Here is a 17,557-nt window from a genome sequence, read left to right as displayed (position 1 = left end):
ATCTTTGGAGAGTCCCGGCCGACCTTAGCTCCGTATGGTTTGGCGTCAGAACTGGAAGTTAGGGATTTGGGCCCCTAGTCCTCTTCATTTCTACCCTGCTGATCTTCCCGTTTTCCCCACTCTGCCTCAGCCCTGCAAAAGGACAAAGGTTGCTCCTCAGAGACCCTGCCCAGACCCAAGCCTCCCAGCCTAAGGGTCAGGGTGGGGACGACAGGAAAAAAGCAAAGGGGTCTGGGAGAGGGAAGAAAAGAGGAAGGGGAGGCCATCTCCAAGCGGCCTCCACATTCAGTCCATGGTCCTCTTCCGCCCAGCGTGCCTCAGTCCACTCTGTCACCGCAGTGTAAGCATGTAGGCATGTGTTTCTGGGTGAGTGTGAATTGTGTGTGTTCGAGTGGTTGTAAGAGACAGTGTGTGCGCTTGTTTGTCTGAATGTGCGTGAACAGGGCTGTGTTTGTGTGAACAGATGTGTGTGAAAGCGTCATGTGTACGTGTGTAAAAGAGCGTGTTCTAGTGTGTACGAGTGTGAGAGTGCTGATGTGTATATGTGTGTGTGTGTGAGTGTGTGTGTGCGTGCGTGCGCGTGTCACTCCACTCCGGGGCTTTGTGAGAGCCCGGGCGATAGCATCAGCGGCGAGGAGGAGGGGACAGAGAGACGCGTGCAGCCCGCCCGCCAGCCCGGCAGCCGGTGCAGGTGGGAGCCCGCGCCGGAGTCGGAGCCGGAGCTGGAGCCACAGCCGGAGCCCGAGTCCGAGCCGGAGCCCGAGCTCGTGCCGGAGCGGGCGACTCGGCTGAGGAAGAGCGCAGCACAGAGCCTCGCCTAGTAGGGAGCTCGGGTCGGGTCGGGGTCGGAATTGGGGTCGCCAGAGGGCGCGGAACCCGGCACCACTTGCGCAGCTGGCTGGCTGGCGGGCGGGCGCTGGCGGGCGGGCTTCCCAGTAAGATGTGCAGAGCGCAGCGGGGCGCTCCCGACTCGCAGCCCCGCTCCGGACCCGGGCTCGGTGGCCAGGAGGCGGCGGCGACGGCCGCGGTGGTGGAGACCGTGAAGGCGTCGGCAGCGGCGGCGGCGGCGGCGGCTCCCGGGCTGCGCGCCGGCTGGTAGAGCGGCCGCCCCAGGGAGCGGAGCAGCCCGCCACGGCCGCGCCCCGGGGAGGCTAGGCGCCCAACGATGACCCGTCTCTGGCGGCGTCTCCAGAGTCTGGTTTGGGAATACTGGGCCGGGCTCCTGGTTTGCGTGCTCTGGATTCAGGACTCTCGGGGAATGCCCCATGTCATCCGGATAGGTAAGGGCTCTGCTGGGCGCGCCCGTCAGCCCGTTCCCTCCCTGAATCCCAGCCTGCTCCTTTCCCTGCGCCCGGGCACTCTCAGCCACCCTCCCGCTCCCCAGCTCCGCGGAAGCCCCTTGGTTTGTGCTGCTGTTCCTCGGGGCGGGGCGGACAGGGCCAGGCAGGACTAAGGTGGGGGTGGCCAAACTGTCTCTGGGCTCTCAATCCCCATCCTTTCCGCTCATATTCAAGCCTAGGGACTCTCCCTTTCCATTCCCACAAGCAGCGTCCTTGCTCAGGAGCTGTTTTCTCTCTGTCTCTCAGTCTCCCTCAGGAATCAAGTCCCCGAACCTGGCTCCTTGTCCAGACTTCTCCTGAACCGGGAGGGGATTGGGGCGGGGGGGGGGGGGAAGTGTGTATGTGAAGACCCCCAATTCTGCCCCTCTCCTACCTTCGGTACTAGGATCTCTTTGCAGCGTTAGGGGTAGCAGGGGGACGACCTTCAAGGTTGGAATCCAGGCAATGGGCTGAGAGCTGGGACCAGACTTGGAGCTATGGAGATGGGGTTGGGTGGGGGTAGGGAGGAGGGGGTGCACTAAACTTCGGGCTCCTGCATGCTGGGCCGGTCACTTCTGCAGGCTTTTCAGTGCCCGCCCCAGTTTTTCTGGGCCTGAGGAGCATGGGAGGGAGACACCCCATGAGGGCCCGACTATTCTGGGGCTTGGGCTTTCAGGTTTCCCTCGTAGTAGGGTGAACATCTGGGATCTAGCACCCCTGAGCACAGATCGTATGCACGTTATCAGGAGAGAAAGCGATCGTCCCAGTCTTGCTTAGGGCTCTCCTCCACGGTTGAGGAATCATGGTGCGGACTAAGGGAGGAAAAGCTGAAGTGGAGGGCATATTTCGATATTTTTTTAAGTTACCACAAACTGGCCGGAAGGCTTCTGGGTTTCAGACATATCTAGCCTGGTGGAGGGTTGGAGCTGACTATTCCTACTGTTTGTTTCTAACTAAAGCAGTAACTCGGGGAATCCAACTTTGTTTTCCATCTTAGCTTCCCCCTAGTCTGTTGAAGGGTAGCTCTGGCTTTTTGTGTCTGTATGAGGGGTAAATGGTGCAGTATGTAAAAGAGAAAGGGGGAGATGGGCGCCCATCTGTTTACTGGTGAAGCCCCAGGCCCGCGGGGAAACGGGGGATTCTCAATGTAAGAGGTTCGACTCTGTAGGACTCTGGCTTGGTCAGTGGAAGAGCCTATTTGTTCCTCTTGTATCCTCCCGGACAGCATAAGAGGAAGAGCTGGAGTCCCATTGGCATCAACTGCACTTCCTCCTACCTTTCCTTCTTCTAGTGACCAGGAGAAGGTCTCCTGCAGCCATGGGGAGCCTTTACTCTTTGGTTTGGGCTGCTAATCGCCATTCTACATGCACTAGATTGGGAGGGGAGAGAGAGAATACTGTCTCTGTTTGAGGATTAGGCTTTTAAAGATGCCAAAGCCAGTGCCTTTGGACTTCACAGAAGCTTTTTCTTAGAGTTTTCCTGTCTTCTTTCTCCTTTTCCCTCACCCCAGGTCCAGGGACCCTTTCGGAGTGTAATGGACATGCGGGCAATGGGCAGCCCACACACAGGTCCTATCTCTTGAAACTGGGGCCTTTCTTTGGCCTTATTTTGAGGGGTGTATTTAATTCAGAGACAAGGAAGGGAGTAGGGTCTTACATCTCATGCAACACTCTTCCTTTACCCTCCCTCTTCCCCACTTCATGGTTAACCATTTGCAGACCTTGGGGGATGCTACTTGTCCATTAGGGATTTTCTCCCCTCCTACTTTTACTTTCCCTTACTCTACTACAACCTCCCTACTACCCCCAGGGCTTGCTCCACCAGCTAGGGGGAAAGGGCCCTTTTCTTTTTCATGCTTCCTAGTGTGTAGGTAGAAGGCCTGCAGACTTTCTGCAGTGGGGTGCCCTTGGAGAGGCTGGGAAGGGGAAATAACAAGCATGGGGTGAGGGTGAGGGTGGGGAGAATCCTTACGGGTGCCCATGTGGCCTCTCTGGCCAGCCCACGCATTGCAGATACCACTGTCTTTCCCACTTTTCTCTATGTATGTGTGGGGTGGGGGTAGGTTGGGAAGGGTGTGTGTGTGTGTGTGTGTGTGTGTGTGTGTGTGTGTGTGTGTGTGTGTGTGTATTGAACAGACCTTTGAGCCTATGTGTTGTCTTGGGGTATGGTCTCAGTCCACCTCCTGTAAGCAGGCCCTTTGGGGCACAGCCTAAACTTGAGGACAGTAGTATTCTGTAGGATGAGTATGAATGTGTTCTTGGGGAGGGCCACAGTACAAACCAAGTCACATGGATGGGGGTGGGGGAGGTAGGACTGGTGAGTTGCTGGCCAGCAGAACCTTCATCAAACCTGGTGAATTGATTATCGGAGCATGTCCCTTCCCTTGCAACTAAAATGGCTGATGGGGTCAGGGGCTCCCTATTGAAAGGTGGCACATTGCCCAGGCCCACCAGCCTGCCTCCCCCCTCCCTGGGGCTCACTATGTAATAGCGTAATTAGAGGAGGGCAACATATCGGCCTCTCTAATCTTCTTCATATTAAACACTGGGATTAATTATCATGTGTCAGACCTGGCCATTCATATCCCAGGCACCCTGGTCCCATTTTATTCTCAGCGTAGAGCAGGTGGCTGTGTAGATGCCAAACGTGACTGCCAGGGAGGATGCCAAGCCTGAAAGAAGAGGCAGGGGTGGGGGTAGCAAAGGGAGCTCCCTGGAATGTTCCCCTAAGAGGGCTGAGCTTGTCAGCCTGCCCTATACAAGCTCTGATGGCCTTTTCATAAAGGGAGAAAAATAAGCTCAGCCTACACCCCAATCAGCACCATCCCTAAACGGAGTCTTCCCCAACACCCCACTCCAGTAACCTCATTGTCTGGATAGGTGTCCATTTCTGGGCTTGTCAGGAAGATAAGGGTTCTGGTGCTGAGGTCTCCACACGGAGCATAGGTCCTGGGAACAGCTCCCGTTCCATTCTCGAGCCCTATATATTGCCACTTGCTGCCTTCATACTCAGGGCTTTTTCTTTCTTTCTTCAGTCTGGGGACACTGAAGGAGGCTTCCTCTGCTTGTGTAGAGGCAGAGGGGGCTTTTGGGCTTGGGGAAGGGCAGTTTTTACCCTCCTATTTATTGGCCTCTTTGGGGGCTTAAATTTCTGTTCAGACAGAGAGCCCGGGAGGGAGCCCTGCCGCGTGACGGAGTGTTTGAACAATCCATCTTGAATAGATGAATTGCTCTGCTCTGTCTTTTTGTAATTGTGTCTATCAGAGGAAGAGGTCAAGGCATTGATTGCTTGGATGGGTGGCAAGTAAGAAAGGAGAGCGATCGAGGGAGGAAGAGAGAGGGAGAGAGAGAATAATTGGATTGTAGCCTGCAGAGGAAAAAAAAAAAGCATCATTGATTATTTCGTATGAATATGGGGGAGATATATTTGCTGTATGATTAGCAAGTGTTGCTTTTGAAGGTTTACAAAGCATATTGTATGGCATTATTATTATTGTTGTTGTCATTGTTATTGTTCAAATGAATCTGGTCTTAAGACATTGCAATAGTTATAATGGATGGACTGATCTGCAAAGAGTGCTTCAGTGATATATTGTAGAGCTCAGAATTTCCTCGTGATGTCAATGGAAATGGTCCCTTCCATGTCTAAAATTCTGTGAATGATCCAGTTAGAAGATCTTTTGGGAAGAATCCTGGTCAGGGTGTCAGTTCTTGTTTTGGCATTGTTTGACCTTGGGACAATCTTTTCTCCTCTCTGGGTCTCAGTTTCCAATTATGTAAAATGAGAAGGTTGGACCAGTTGATATCTAAGACTCTTTCCGATCACTGCTTTGCAGTGGAAAGATTTCTGGATTTAAATTCAGAGGACCTGAGCTCAAATATCGTCTCTGCTACTTGCTATCTGTCTATGTGAATTTGGGTAAATCACTTAATCTCCCTGGGATGAGATGACCCTGAGATCCCTCCCAGTTCTTAATTCATGATTCTTTGTTTCCATGCATCTTTACCATTGTCTAAGAAATTTTAAGGTTTACAATACCCATAGACAATTTTGATAAAAGAGAGGAATATAAGATATATAGGCTGGAATTGGCATTGGAGTGATACCCCCAAACCCTGGTACTTGATAAAGACTTTGAATAAAGCCAGAGCAAAGGAGAAGATCCCCTGCTGGGTTCAGCAGAGCTAGGCAGCTGATGGAGAGTGGGACAGCCCAGCTTGACTGCTCCCCCCCCAAAATACTGACAAGGATCGAGGGCTGAGCAGTAAAGATCCTGGCTGATGGGTCATGGGCTTCCTGAGTGCCATGAGGCCCCTGCCTGAGCAAAAGTCCCCAGCTACTAGTGTGTGCATAGTCCAGGAGAAGGGGCTTCCCCCAGGAACCTCAAAGAGGCCTGCAGCTCCTCATGTCAGTTCAGTCAAATGGTCCTGAACACCCGTCTCAGAGTTTAGGAGCTGCTGCGAGTGAAACAATGAGAAATTTTTAGCAGTGACTGGTGAGGCGATGAAACATCACTGTGTAGGAGCAGACAGGAGCTGAATGAAGATCAATAGGGTTTCCCCCCCTGGAAGTAAATAGCTTCAGACAAGTAGCTTCCTGCCACCTGGGAGTGGCCAGGGGGCCTTAGAAAGCATTCAGTTCAGGAGTTTGTGCCTTCCCACCTACCAGCCCAGCTGCTACCTACAACCAGAGTCTCCACCTCCCCTTTCTCCATTGTGAGCTTAATTTCTTCTGGATGTGAGCCTCATACTGTGTTACATAGTCAGGGTCTACTCTGTGTGTGTGTGTGTGTGTGTACGTGCACACGTGTGCGCACGTGCACATTCTTTCCATTTAAGCAAGGGGAGATAAGAGAGACCAGAATTCTGGTCTAACAGGGCTCCTCAGAGGACATGATGTCCCTCTATCTGCTGCTGGGCAGAATGGCCAAGGTATTCAGGTGCCCAGACCACAGCCCAGATTCATCATTATCTGTCCTGTTCTAGAAGATGCACAGGATGGGAGTGGGGAGGAGAGGAGACTCTCCATCCTCCTCTGGAATTAGCCACTGGCAGATCACTGGATTTGGAATGGGAGGACCTGGCTTTGGATCCTGGAAGAACCTTTTGCTGCCTGTGTGACCACTGGACATGGTTCACATCACTTCTTTGCCCTCAGTTTTACCATCTATAAAATGAGCAGGTTGGATTAGATAATCTCTAAAGTCCTTTCAAGCTCTAAATCAGCGGTCCTGTCATTACCTGTGGGCATAGCTGCTTTTTGACATCACTCATTTGTAGAGTTCTTTGGCACTGAGCATGCCTAGCTCCCCACCTGCCTCTCCCCTGTACCCTGAACTTTCCCAAGAGGTAGAATGGGGAGGAGGGAGGAAGCCATAGAACAGCATTTAGCTGCTTATGAAATAAACAAACCTGCCTGGCTGAAAACCAAAGGGATAGGCATGGAACCAGGCTGAAAATGCTCTGTTTTGATAAAGAGGAGGTGACACTGGTGGCTAGAAGAGAGCATTAGCTAGGGGCTTCGAACTTGGATTCAGTGAAAGGGAAAGGCACAACTTTGAATGCCTATGGAGGCTTGGTGAGGCTATGCAGCGTCCATCCCTTCCCACCGCTATTTACAGCTCGGGAGTCTAGCGCTGGAATCTCCTCTTCTTCGGATACCCTCGCTCTAGAACAAATTTCGGGCTGGCGGAAGGGAAGGACGCAAGCAGGCAATTCTTCCCCATCCAGATGCCTCATCTCACTTTCTGCGGATGGGGAGGCCTCCTGAGGCAAGAGGGGAAATCGTGTGAGGAGAACAACCCTGAACAAGGTGTGGGTTTTTCCCTGGATAGCTAGTTGCGTGTGGCAGGGCTGACAGCCGTGGAAGTGGCAGGCATAGAAAGGGAGCGGCAGATGGCTGGCTGGCTGGTCTGTGTCCCTGGAATTCCTGTCTTCCCAGTGCCGATTCCACGAAGGCAGCGGCAGAGGGCAGTGTGCTTCGACTACTGTGTTCCAGCATTCCACACACCTTGTGATCGTGATGTCCCCGGAGGTGTTCTCAGTGGGGGCTGGATGCTCTCGGTTAGGCTTAAAAAGGTGATTCAGGGTTCGGAGCCAGCTGCAGAACCTGAACTAAGGCAGCGGATTCCTGGTCACTGGCCCCTAGTACGTATCCGGCCCCTCCCCCCCAAAGAAACTAAACCCCTAAACCAAACAAACATCAATTTAATGGAAAGAGCATTAGAGACTTTGGCCTCCCGTGCAATTTCTGTATAATAAAGGAGTTGAACTGGTGAACTCTAAGATCCATTTCAGCTCTAAATCTAGGATTCTGCAAGCCTACGAAATAGACTCACTCCATGGCTCCACTATTTATTACCTGTGTGATCTTGGGCATTGACTTGACCTCCGATTGTCTCAGTTTCCTCTAATGTAAAATGAAACAGTTGGCTTTGAATTTGAAGGTCCCTTCTAGGTTTCTGGTTCTATAGAGTATTTCCCAAAAGATTCTCTGAAAGGTATTGCACCATCTTCTAGGAGCAGAGGGTTTAAAACTGACAGGAGTCTTAGAAGGTTATCCTATTTCAACCTCCTCACTTTGCAAAGGAAGAAACTGAGGCCTGGAGAAATTAAATGGTTTGTCTAGGTTTATATAGGTAGTAGAACAAAGGTTTGAACCTAGATCCTCTGATGTTCCATCCAATCTTCTTTGCACAGCTCCATACTACTGGAACCTCTGCTTAAGCATCATTTGAGTGCTTGGGTTCACCTTTCTTCCTTTTTGGTGATTGAAGGTTGCCTTGGCCTGGCAGGCAGACAATCAACAGATATTTATTGAGGGGGCAGTTGGGTAGCTCAGTGGACTGAGAGCCAGGCCTAAAGATGGGAGGTCCTGGGCTCAAATCTGGCCTCAGACACTTCCCAGATGTGTGACCCTGGACAAGTCACTTAACCTCCATTGACTAGCCCTTACTGCTCTTCTGCCTTGGAGCCAATACACAGTATTGATTCTGAGACAGAAGGTAAGGGTTAAAAAAAAGTGGAGAATTATCTATCAAGTGCTTAGACACTGTGCTGAGTCCTGTGAATACAAACAGAAGCAAAAAATAGTCTCTTGTTCTCAAAGTTCAGTCTAATGAGGGAAACAACATGTCAATAACTGGGCAGGCAATTTACATGAATATATCATAAGATAGAGTAAGTATATGTTGTATGTTATGTATAACATGTCATATTAATGTATTAGATATACTATATATGTGTTAAATGGAAAGCAATCTCAGAGGAAGGGGCTTAGTAGAAGAAATTTCATGAGTTGCTATTGGAGCTCCAAGGCAGCCAGGGAAGGTATGAGGTGGAAGGAAGAAGAGTTCCCCCCCCACATGGGCCAGGTCAAATTGTAGAATCTTGAAATCACAAAGGGTCTTCAGGATTATTTAGTTCAACCTCTGTGTGAAGCATCTATCACCAGCACAGTTGGCAAGATGAAGAGGAAGGGAAGGGAGTGGCCAAGCATGTATCAAGTATCTACTCTGGGCCAAACTCTGTGCTAAGCACTTCACATATTTTCTCACTTGATCCTCACTGCAATGCTGGAAGATAGGTGCTATTATTATCTTTCTTTTACAGTTGAGGAAACTGAGGCAGGCAGAGGCTAAGTGATTAACCCAGGATCACACAGCTAGTAAGTATCAGAAGATGAATTTGAATGTAGGTTTCCCTGACTTCAGGACCAATGTCCTATCCACTGTACCTCTTAGTTGCCTCCAGTAATAATAATAGTTGGCTTTTGTATCATGCTTTAATGTTTTCAATTTGTTTACATACGTTAACTCCTATGATCTCACAAAAATCCAATAAAATAGATGCTATTATCATTCTTATTTTGTGGATGAGGAAAATGAGATAGACAAAGGTTAAGTGAGTTGTCCAGGATCACCCAGTTAGGAAGGGTCTGGGCAGGATTTGAACCCAGGTCTACACTCCATCCTTCCCTCCTTCCTTCTTTCCCTCCCTCCTTCCTTCCTTCCTTCCTTCCTTCCTTCCTTCCTTCCTTCCTTCCTTTCTTCCTTCCTTCCTTCCTTCCTTCCTTCCTTCCTTCCTTCCTTCCTTCCTTCCTTCCTTCCTTCGTTCCTTCCTTCCTTCCTCTTCTGAACAGTTTGCCAATGCTATTTAGCAACACAAGGACATAATATGTTTAAGAAATATAACACTTTAGAGATCATCTTGTCCAAATTCTTCTCATCTGAATCATCCACTTGGAAATGAAGAGCTCCAAATGGGGTCTGACAGTAAAACTATTCCTCCCTCTGCCCCTGACACATCTCCTGCTTTGAACCTTATGCTCCTAATCATTCAGTCTGTAATCTCATTAGCCTTTTTCTGGCCTCCATGTCACATCATTTTCTTGTATTGAGCTTGTGGTCCACTAACTTTACACTACTCCCCACCAGCCAGGTCTTTTTCACTTGAACTATTTCTCTTGTCAGATCTGTTTATTTTGCAATTGCATGGTTGATTTTTTGAACCTTAGTGCAGGAGTTTGCATTTTTCCCTTTAAATTTCATACTTCTTAGATTTATTCTGTTGAGTTCTTTGTGGTTCTAAATTCTGCCATCAAAAATTAACTAACCCTCCTACCTTCATGTCATCTGCAAATTCGATAAGCATACTATATATACTTTCAGAAAAATCATGGGTATCAGAGTTGAACAGGACAGTGCCAAGGCATGTGACAATAAAAGCCTTTTTCCAGATTGCTGAGAATTCATTAATTGCTGCTCTTTGGGTGATTTTTCAGGCATTCCTAAGTCCCTCTATCTGTATTATCATAGAACCTCTATCTTGCCTACAAGGCTTCTGTGAGAGGCTCTGTCAAATTTTGGGCTGAAAGACAATGACTGGAGCTGGCAGTATATTCCAATTGACCAGCATTCTAGCAGGTGGGCCAATTGCTCCTTTCTGGGGGTGCTCTAATGTGTTAGTTTGGGGTTGTGTTGTACCTTATTTATCTCATGCCTTTAATCCGTGGGGCACTGTTTTCTCTTCGCATTCCCAGCATTTTAATTGAAAAGCATTTTGTATGTGTTCCAGAGCTGGGAAGCCTGTCTCCTGCCTGCCGTGGGAGTCTCCTTCTGGGACTTTGTTAAGACAAGTCCCGATTATTCTTTTTTTTTTTTAATTAAAAAAATTTCCCTTGTGAAAGAGGATGGATATCCTCCGGGGGGTGGGTGGGAGCCAACAAGGAGAGAGTGGCACTCAGAGGGGCACTGACAAGGGACTAGGCCTTGAGAAGCAGGGGCTCCAGGTTTCCATTGAGAACTATCAGGTAATGAGGCCATTGGCAAAAAAAGCTGAGAAGGAGAGTGTCCCCATGGTGATACTACAGATTGGAAATAATGAAATGGTGGAAGATCCAGAGGGAGTGGCAGAGGTGACTGAAAAGCCTTTGGTACCATGCCAAATGGTAGTTGAGGAAGATGGGAAGAAAGGGGAGACAGAAGGAGATAAGACTCTGGGGTGTGTGAGGAGGGTTCCAATCCACAGGAGACAATTAAACCTTGCCCTATTAAAAGAACTTGATGCTTACAGTAAGATGAAGGCAGCAGAATGGAGAGCTTACTGAATTCTTATAGCCACTGCAAGGAAGGATTATTAATGAAGAAATCAGGGAAGGGTCTTGCGACCATAGAATCTAGAGCTGAAAAGGATCTCAGGACCAATATCCTCATCTTACATAGGTAGAAATTGAGGCTGGAGCATTTAGGTCAATAGCCCAAGGTCTTAGAGATTATAAGGGACAGATCTAGGATTCAAACCCAATCCTTCTGACTTAAAATCTAGCACTATATCATGTAGCTTCTCCTGCTCTGCAGTGCCAAGTTATAGTTTCATTAAGAGACTGCAAAATTTGGTGAGGAAAGCAGGATCTGATAACCAACATCTTCCTTATTACTCTAAGCATCAGCCTTCCTTCCTTCCTTCCTTCCTTCCTTCCTTCCTTCCTTCCTTCCTTCCTTCCTTCCTTCCTTCCTTCCTTCCTTCCTTCCTTCCTTCCTTCCTTCTTTCCTTCCTTCCTTCCTTCCTTCCTTCCTTCCTTCCTTCTTTGATTTTAGAACTAATATTCATTTTCATGGTTTATTTAGCTTTTTTATAATACAATACAAACAACGAATAATCTTTCCCCAATGTTAAATATTCTCAAACTTCCTTCTGGTGTCTTTGGGTTTCATCCTATATACAGAAATCCCCTTGAAATCATAAAAATAATTCTTAAATTATAAGGGAAATATAGCTTAACATTTTTTCTCTGACCCAAAGAAAATAATCTGCATAGTTTCAGGCTTAGACTAGATCTTAGCTAGAGGCCATTTAGTTCAATATCCTGACTTCGTTTTGAAATTCCTTTACAACATTTCTGATAGATGATCATTTAGATGATGCTTGAATATTTCCATTGGTGGAGACCGTACTACCTACCAAGAAAGCCTATTTCACTGTTGGACAATTTTAATGTCAAGTGAACATTCTTCTTTATAGAGAATTTAATCTTGTCTCAATGTAATGAAAATACCTATATCTTTTACATACAAATCACCAGTTACATTTCTACAGTCACATACATGTTCAATTGATTTTTTAAAAACTCAAGCATAGGAATTTATATTTATCCCTAAATTCATTGATTTGGTTCATCATTACATCCTTTAAAAATCTTTTGGATTTCGGATCCCATCATCTAGTCTGTTAGCTATATCTCTCACCTTTCTGCAACTTGTAAATTTTCATGTGCATTCTGCCTCTACCTTCAGCCAAGTTATTAATCATAATTTTTTTAAATGAGAAGAAAAGACTAAGGCATGCCAATCCTTGGAGTACTTCAGTGGATTCAGATCCAAGAAGTAATATTTTTATCAAAGTATGCTACAATCCACCTGGACTGTAAGAAACAATTGATGAAGAGTTCAAGAAACATATCACAGGGTTTCCATGACTGCATGATATGGTGGTGATGGGAGACCAGTTATTTTGACATCAAATGCAGAGCTCTCTCTTTCTCTCCTCTTCTTCTCTCCCCTCTTCCTCTCTCCTTTTCTTTCTCCCCTCTCTCTCCAAAAGCAGAGCAAATAGTAATTTCTTGGCTTCCCTTACCAATAAAAATATAGAAGAACCAGTGAAAGGATTTGCTATTTTAGACCTCATTCATACCAATTGAACTGACTGTTTAAGAGGACATGAGGAGAACTTTGGGATAATTGTTCTCATAGAGTTTGTGGTAGAAAATGAGAAAATCTGGATATAGTATGAAATACACCTTAGATTTTTTAGACAGGAGATTTCCAAGGGCTCAAAGAAGGAATAATTAGGATCCTATTGTCTAAGATTCTGAAAGAGAAGCCCACTGAGGGATGGGGAATTACCAATAATGAAATTCTCAAGACACAAGGAAAAATTATCCTGTTGGGGAGTAAGGGGTGAATTTCTATTAAAAAAATGAATGTGGATGCACAGGGAACTCACCAGGAACTTAGCTTACAAGACACATATGGGAGAAAACATGCCAGGAACCATGTTAACTGATACAAGGTGAAGTGAGAAGAATTAGAAGATCATTGTGATAGTAACAGCAATATTATAGTGATGATCAACTGTGAAAGTCTTAGCTACTCTATTCAATATAATGATCCAAGATAATCCAAAGGATTCATGATGAAAAATGGTATCTACTTCCAGAGAGAGAATGGATGAACTCTTAGTGCAAATTGAAACATAATTTTCTTGCTTTCTTTTATTTGTTTTTACAATATGGCTAATATGGAAATATGTTTTGCATGATTTCACATGTATAATTGATATAATTTTGCTCAGTGTGTGTGTAAGAGATGGGAAAGAAGGAGAAAATTTGGAATTCAAAATTTGAAAAGAAAAAATATTAAAAATAAATGATGAATTTTTTCTTTTTTAAAAAAGACATGTGGAAGATGGAGACAAGGAGAAGTAGCAGGGATCAGATACAAAACCATGCAATGGCCCTATAAGAATATCAAGTGTGCCAAAGATCTTAATGTACTGAGGTTGATAAAGAAACCTAACGACATGATACTATGTTCCTATGACCCAGAAAAGGGTTTATTTGTTTGGATTTTTAAAGGTTTTGTTGGGGGAAAGGGAATGATCACTGAAGAGATGGGATACTACTAGGGGTGGATGAGACAGTAATAATGGATGATAGAAAGAAGGTTCAGTTCTTCCAAGGAGGATCATTTTTATGCTAGAAAAGACAAGGGAAAAAACTGACTACAAAACTGAAACATAAAATAAGGAAGTTGATAATGAGTTGTTCTTCAGTGATTTTTCAACAGAGTCCTGAATTTTATGAACCCATTTGGGGTTTTCTTGGCAAAGATATTGCAACAGAGTCCTTCTCTACCTTATTTTACAGACAAGAAACTGAGGCAAACAGGATTAAATGATTTGTCCAAAGTCACACAGCTATTAAGTGCCTGAGGCCAGATTCGAATTCAGGAAGATGTCATCCTGACATCAGGCCCAACATTCTTTCAATTGCTCTACCTAGAAGCTCTTATTGCCACTGATAAATTGAAATCACCAAACCCAGATTAGATATACTATAGGAAACTGAAGACATTTGCAAGTGTGACTGCTGAATAAGATGGGTGCTACAGGGTTGACAAAAGGGCAAATATCCTAAATAAAAAAAGGGGGAGGGGAAGGAAATAAGAGTCTTCAGACCATAAGCCAGAGAGACTGACTTTCATTCAAGGAAAAATTCTAGAAAGAATCAGGAGAGCTAGATGACTCAATGGATAGAGAGTCAGGCCTGGAGATGGGAAGTCCTGGGTTTAAATCTGGGTGGCCTCAAGACATTTCCTAAATGTCATGACCTTGGGCAAGTCACTTAACTCCCATTGCCTAGCCCTTACCACTCTTCTGCCTTGGAACCAACACATGGTACTGATTCTAAGAAAAAAGGCGAGGGCTTTAAAGAAAGTATTATTAAAAAGATAGTTAATGAACACTTAGAAAAGGTCACAAGAGTCCAAAGTCAACAGAGCTCAATGAAGAGCATGTTATGGTGGAATAATCTTATTTCCCTTTTTGATAGGGTAGGTTGATATTTCAGGGAATGCTGTCAATATCGTTTACCTAGATTTGAATAATACTTCCGATAAAATCTCTCCTGCCATTATGGTGCACAAGATGGAGAGATGGAGGAAAGATTATTTAGGTGGAAAGATCAGTCATTAATGGTTTAATGTCAGCTGGAAGGGGGGGTCTCCAGTGGAGTTCACTAGGGATAAGTGCTGTTTAATATCTTCATCAATGGCTTGCATAAAGGCATCGATGGGATAATTGTCAATTTTGCAAGTGACACAAAACTAGGAGGTACTACAAACCCATCAAATGACAGTTAGGATCCAAAATGATCTCAATAGCATAGAATATTGGGCCAGATCTCAGGATAGGGATGAGACCTATAATTTCATTGGTATAGGGCACTCTTTTGTGACTCAGCACCCTCTTCCATTTCAAGCCAAGCCAAGCCAAAGCAACAAACATTTATTGTGTGCCAGATACAGTGCTAAATATTGAAGATAGATATACAGGCAACCCCCCCAACAAAACCAGTCATTGCTCTCAAGGAACTTACATTCTCCTGGAGAAGGAGTGCATAAAAGGGAACAGGAAGACAAGAAGAGGAAGATAACCTGAATTGGGTACTGAAGTTCAAAAAATCAGAAGTAGGGAAAGTAGTAGATTAAGAGCCAGGTATAGAGACATAAAGTCCTGGGTTCAAATGTGACCTCAAACACTTCCTAGCTGTGTGACTCTGGGCAAGTCACTTAATTCCAATTCCCTAACCTTTAACATTCTTCTGCCTTAGAACCAATACACAGTATTCTAAGACTGATGTATCAAATTATAAACCAATTACAATAGTTGAGAGAGTAAATTCTCACACCAATGGGATTTTATTCTATAATGTTATCAGAAGATCAAAAATATTTACAAGCTTAGGAAATATTCTTAGGTATTTAACATTCTTACTCTGTGTGGCAAATATTCCCTTGAATTAGAATCTTCAGCCTGACTTTCAAGACCTGCTATTCCTTTCCCATTCATGTCTTCAGGCGTTCTATAGTATTTATTATCTATACCACTCATTTGGATACTTAAAGTGAAGGTGAGGGTTATTAAAAAAAAAAGTAGAGAAGTTTGATAAGCCAAATGAAAGTCTCAGTCCCTGCAACTTAGAAAGCTGCCTAGGGCACTGAAAAGTTAAGTTACCTGCCAAGGATCACACATCCATAATGCCTCCAAGTCAGGGTTGAACCTAAGTCTTCTTGCTTTCGAGGATCTACAAAGTATTGCCCTTGGACCATATCTGATTAGTTGAAATTCAGTGGGGATAAATGTAAAGCCTTACATATGGGTTCAAAAAATGAGCTTTTCAAGTACCAGATGAGAATGACTTGGCATCATTTTTTCAGTGGTGTCTGACTCTTCATGACCCCATTTGGGGGTTTTCCTTGGCAAAGATGCTGGAGTGGTTTGCTATTTCCTTTTCCAGCTAATTTGACAAATGAGGGAACCGAGGCAAACTGGATTAAGCCACTTGCCCAGGGCTGCACAGCTAGTGACTGAGGCCAGATTTGAACTCAGGTAGATGTCTTCTAGACTTAAGACCCGACACTCTATCGACTGCCCCACCTAGCTCTCTAGGGAAGTGTGACTAGACAGCAGGTTTTCTCAGAAAGTTCTGCAGGTTCCCTTGGTCTGCTAGCTCACTCAACAGTAGGGTATCATAACTAAAAAAGGGAATTCCGGCTTGGTCTGAGTCAAGAGAGAGTATCTAGGACTAGCAATAGCCCTTTCTCTACCGTCTGCTTGGCCAGACCATATTCCAGTTCGGGTGATCCACTTTAGGGGAGTCCTTGATAAGTTGGAAAGAAAATTGAGGAGGTCAATCAAAGAGTAAAAGGCCATGCCATAGGAGGATTGGTGGAAAGCACTGGGGATATTTAGCCTGCAGAAGAGAAGGCTTAGGGGAGACTATTATAGCTCTTTTCAAGTATTTGACATGCTGTCTTGCAGAAGGATTAGACTTGCTCTGTTTAGCACTAGAGGGCAGATCTAGGAGTAATGAGTGAGAGTTGAAGAGAGGCAGATAGAAGCTTAGCATAAGGAAACATGTCCTAACAATTAGAGTCAATGGGCTGCCCCAAGATAACTTGGGGTTCTTTACTAGAGCTTTTCCAGTCCTGTGTAGAATGACCACTGCCAGTCCCAGGGAGGTCATAGAATAGATTCTTGGTTGTATACAGGTTGGGCTAGTTGGCCTCTGAGGTCCCTTTCAATCTTAGGATTCGGTAACATACTGAAATAGGCTTTGAAAGCATTCAAGGAAAGAGGCTAAAAAAATAGCGAACTCACAAAAATTGTCAGTTACAGAACCCAAGGGTCCTATAGCAGGACCCCCTCTACTGGCCATAAAATACAGGCTCAGACTTCCTAAGAGGAATGAAACTTTCCTGAGCTCTCCTTCCCATCAGGCTTCCAGCTGGCCTCAGGCTCCCTGGTGGAGCTCTCCATCTGGATTCCAGGAGTCACCAGCACGCATCTTTCCCCTGCTTAGGTCCCACAATCTGCACTCTTTCTTGTTTCTGGGATAACCTGTTTTACCCTAGTTTTCTGAGGCCCTCACTATAGACTGACGCTGGCCTATCCCTCCCTTCAGTGACCACTGGGAGCTCAAAGATACACCCTGTCCAACACAGAGTGTATATACAATTGGTTGGCCCCATAGCCACCCCTTACTCTTGGCCTTCGTCACTTCTTGACTTGACCATCTCCACAGCTCTCTCATGGGTCTCTTTTCTCTTCCCTTCAATCCTCACTCTGCCTCCTCTTCCTACAGGTCTTTCTTGATCTCAGTGACTCAAGCTGGTTGTTGTTCTTTAATTGTGTCCAACTCTTTATGACCCCATTTGGACTTTTCTTGGCAAAGATACTGGAGTGGTTTGCCATTTCCTTCTCCAGTCCATTTTATAGATGAGAAAACTGAGGCAAATGGCTACCTCTCCCCTAAAATTTGCGTATGTGTACATGCTATCTAGTCATCTAGGTGATGCAGTAGATAGGGTGGATAGATTCATCTCCCTGAGTTCAAATCTGGCCTTAGACACTCACTGGCTGTGTGACCCTGAGCAAATCACTTAACCCTGTTTGCCTCAG

General features: G+C 45.7%; 1 protein-coding gene across 1 annotated transcript in view; it reads left to right on the top strand.

Annotated features, from left to right (window-relative positions):
- Positions 1-250: 250 nt before the first annotated feature.
- Positions 251-17,557, top strand: part of GRIK3 (glutamate ionotropic receptor kainate type subunit 3) — a 344,698-nt gene continuing 327,391 nt past the window's right edge. Inside the window, exon 1 of the mRNA XM_001380822.4 lies at positions 251-1,280. Coding sequence (XP_001380859.1) covers positions 1,166-1,280 — 115 coding nt within the window. The 5' untranslated portion in view covers positions 251-1,165. The remainder of the gene's footprint in view (positions 1,281-17,557) is intronic.

Source organism: Monodelphis domestica, chromosome 4 (assembly GCF_027887165.1).
Source record: "Monodelphis domestica isolate mMonDom1 chromosome 4, mMonDom1.pri, whole genome shotgun sequence".
Taxonomy (NCBI): Eukaryota; Metazoa; Chordata; class Mammalia; order Didelphimorphia; family Didelphidae; genus Monodelphis; species Monodelphis domestica.
This window is presented reverse-complemented; position numbering and strand designations above follow the sequence as displayed.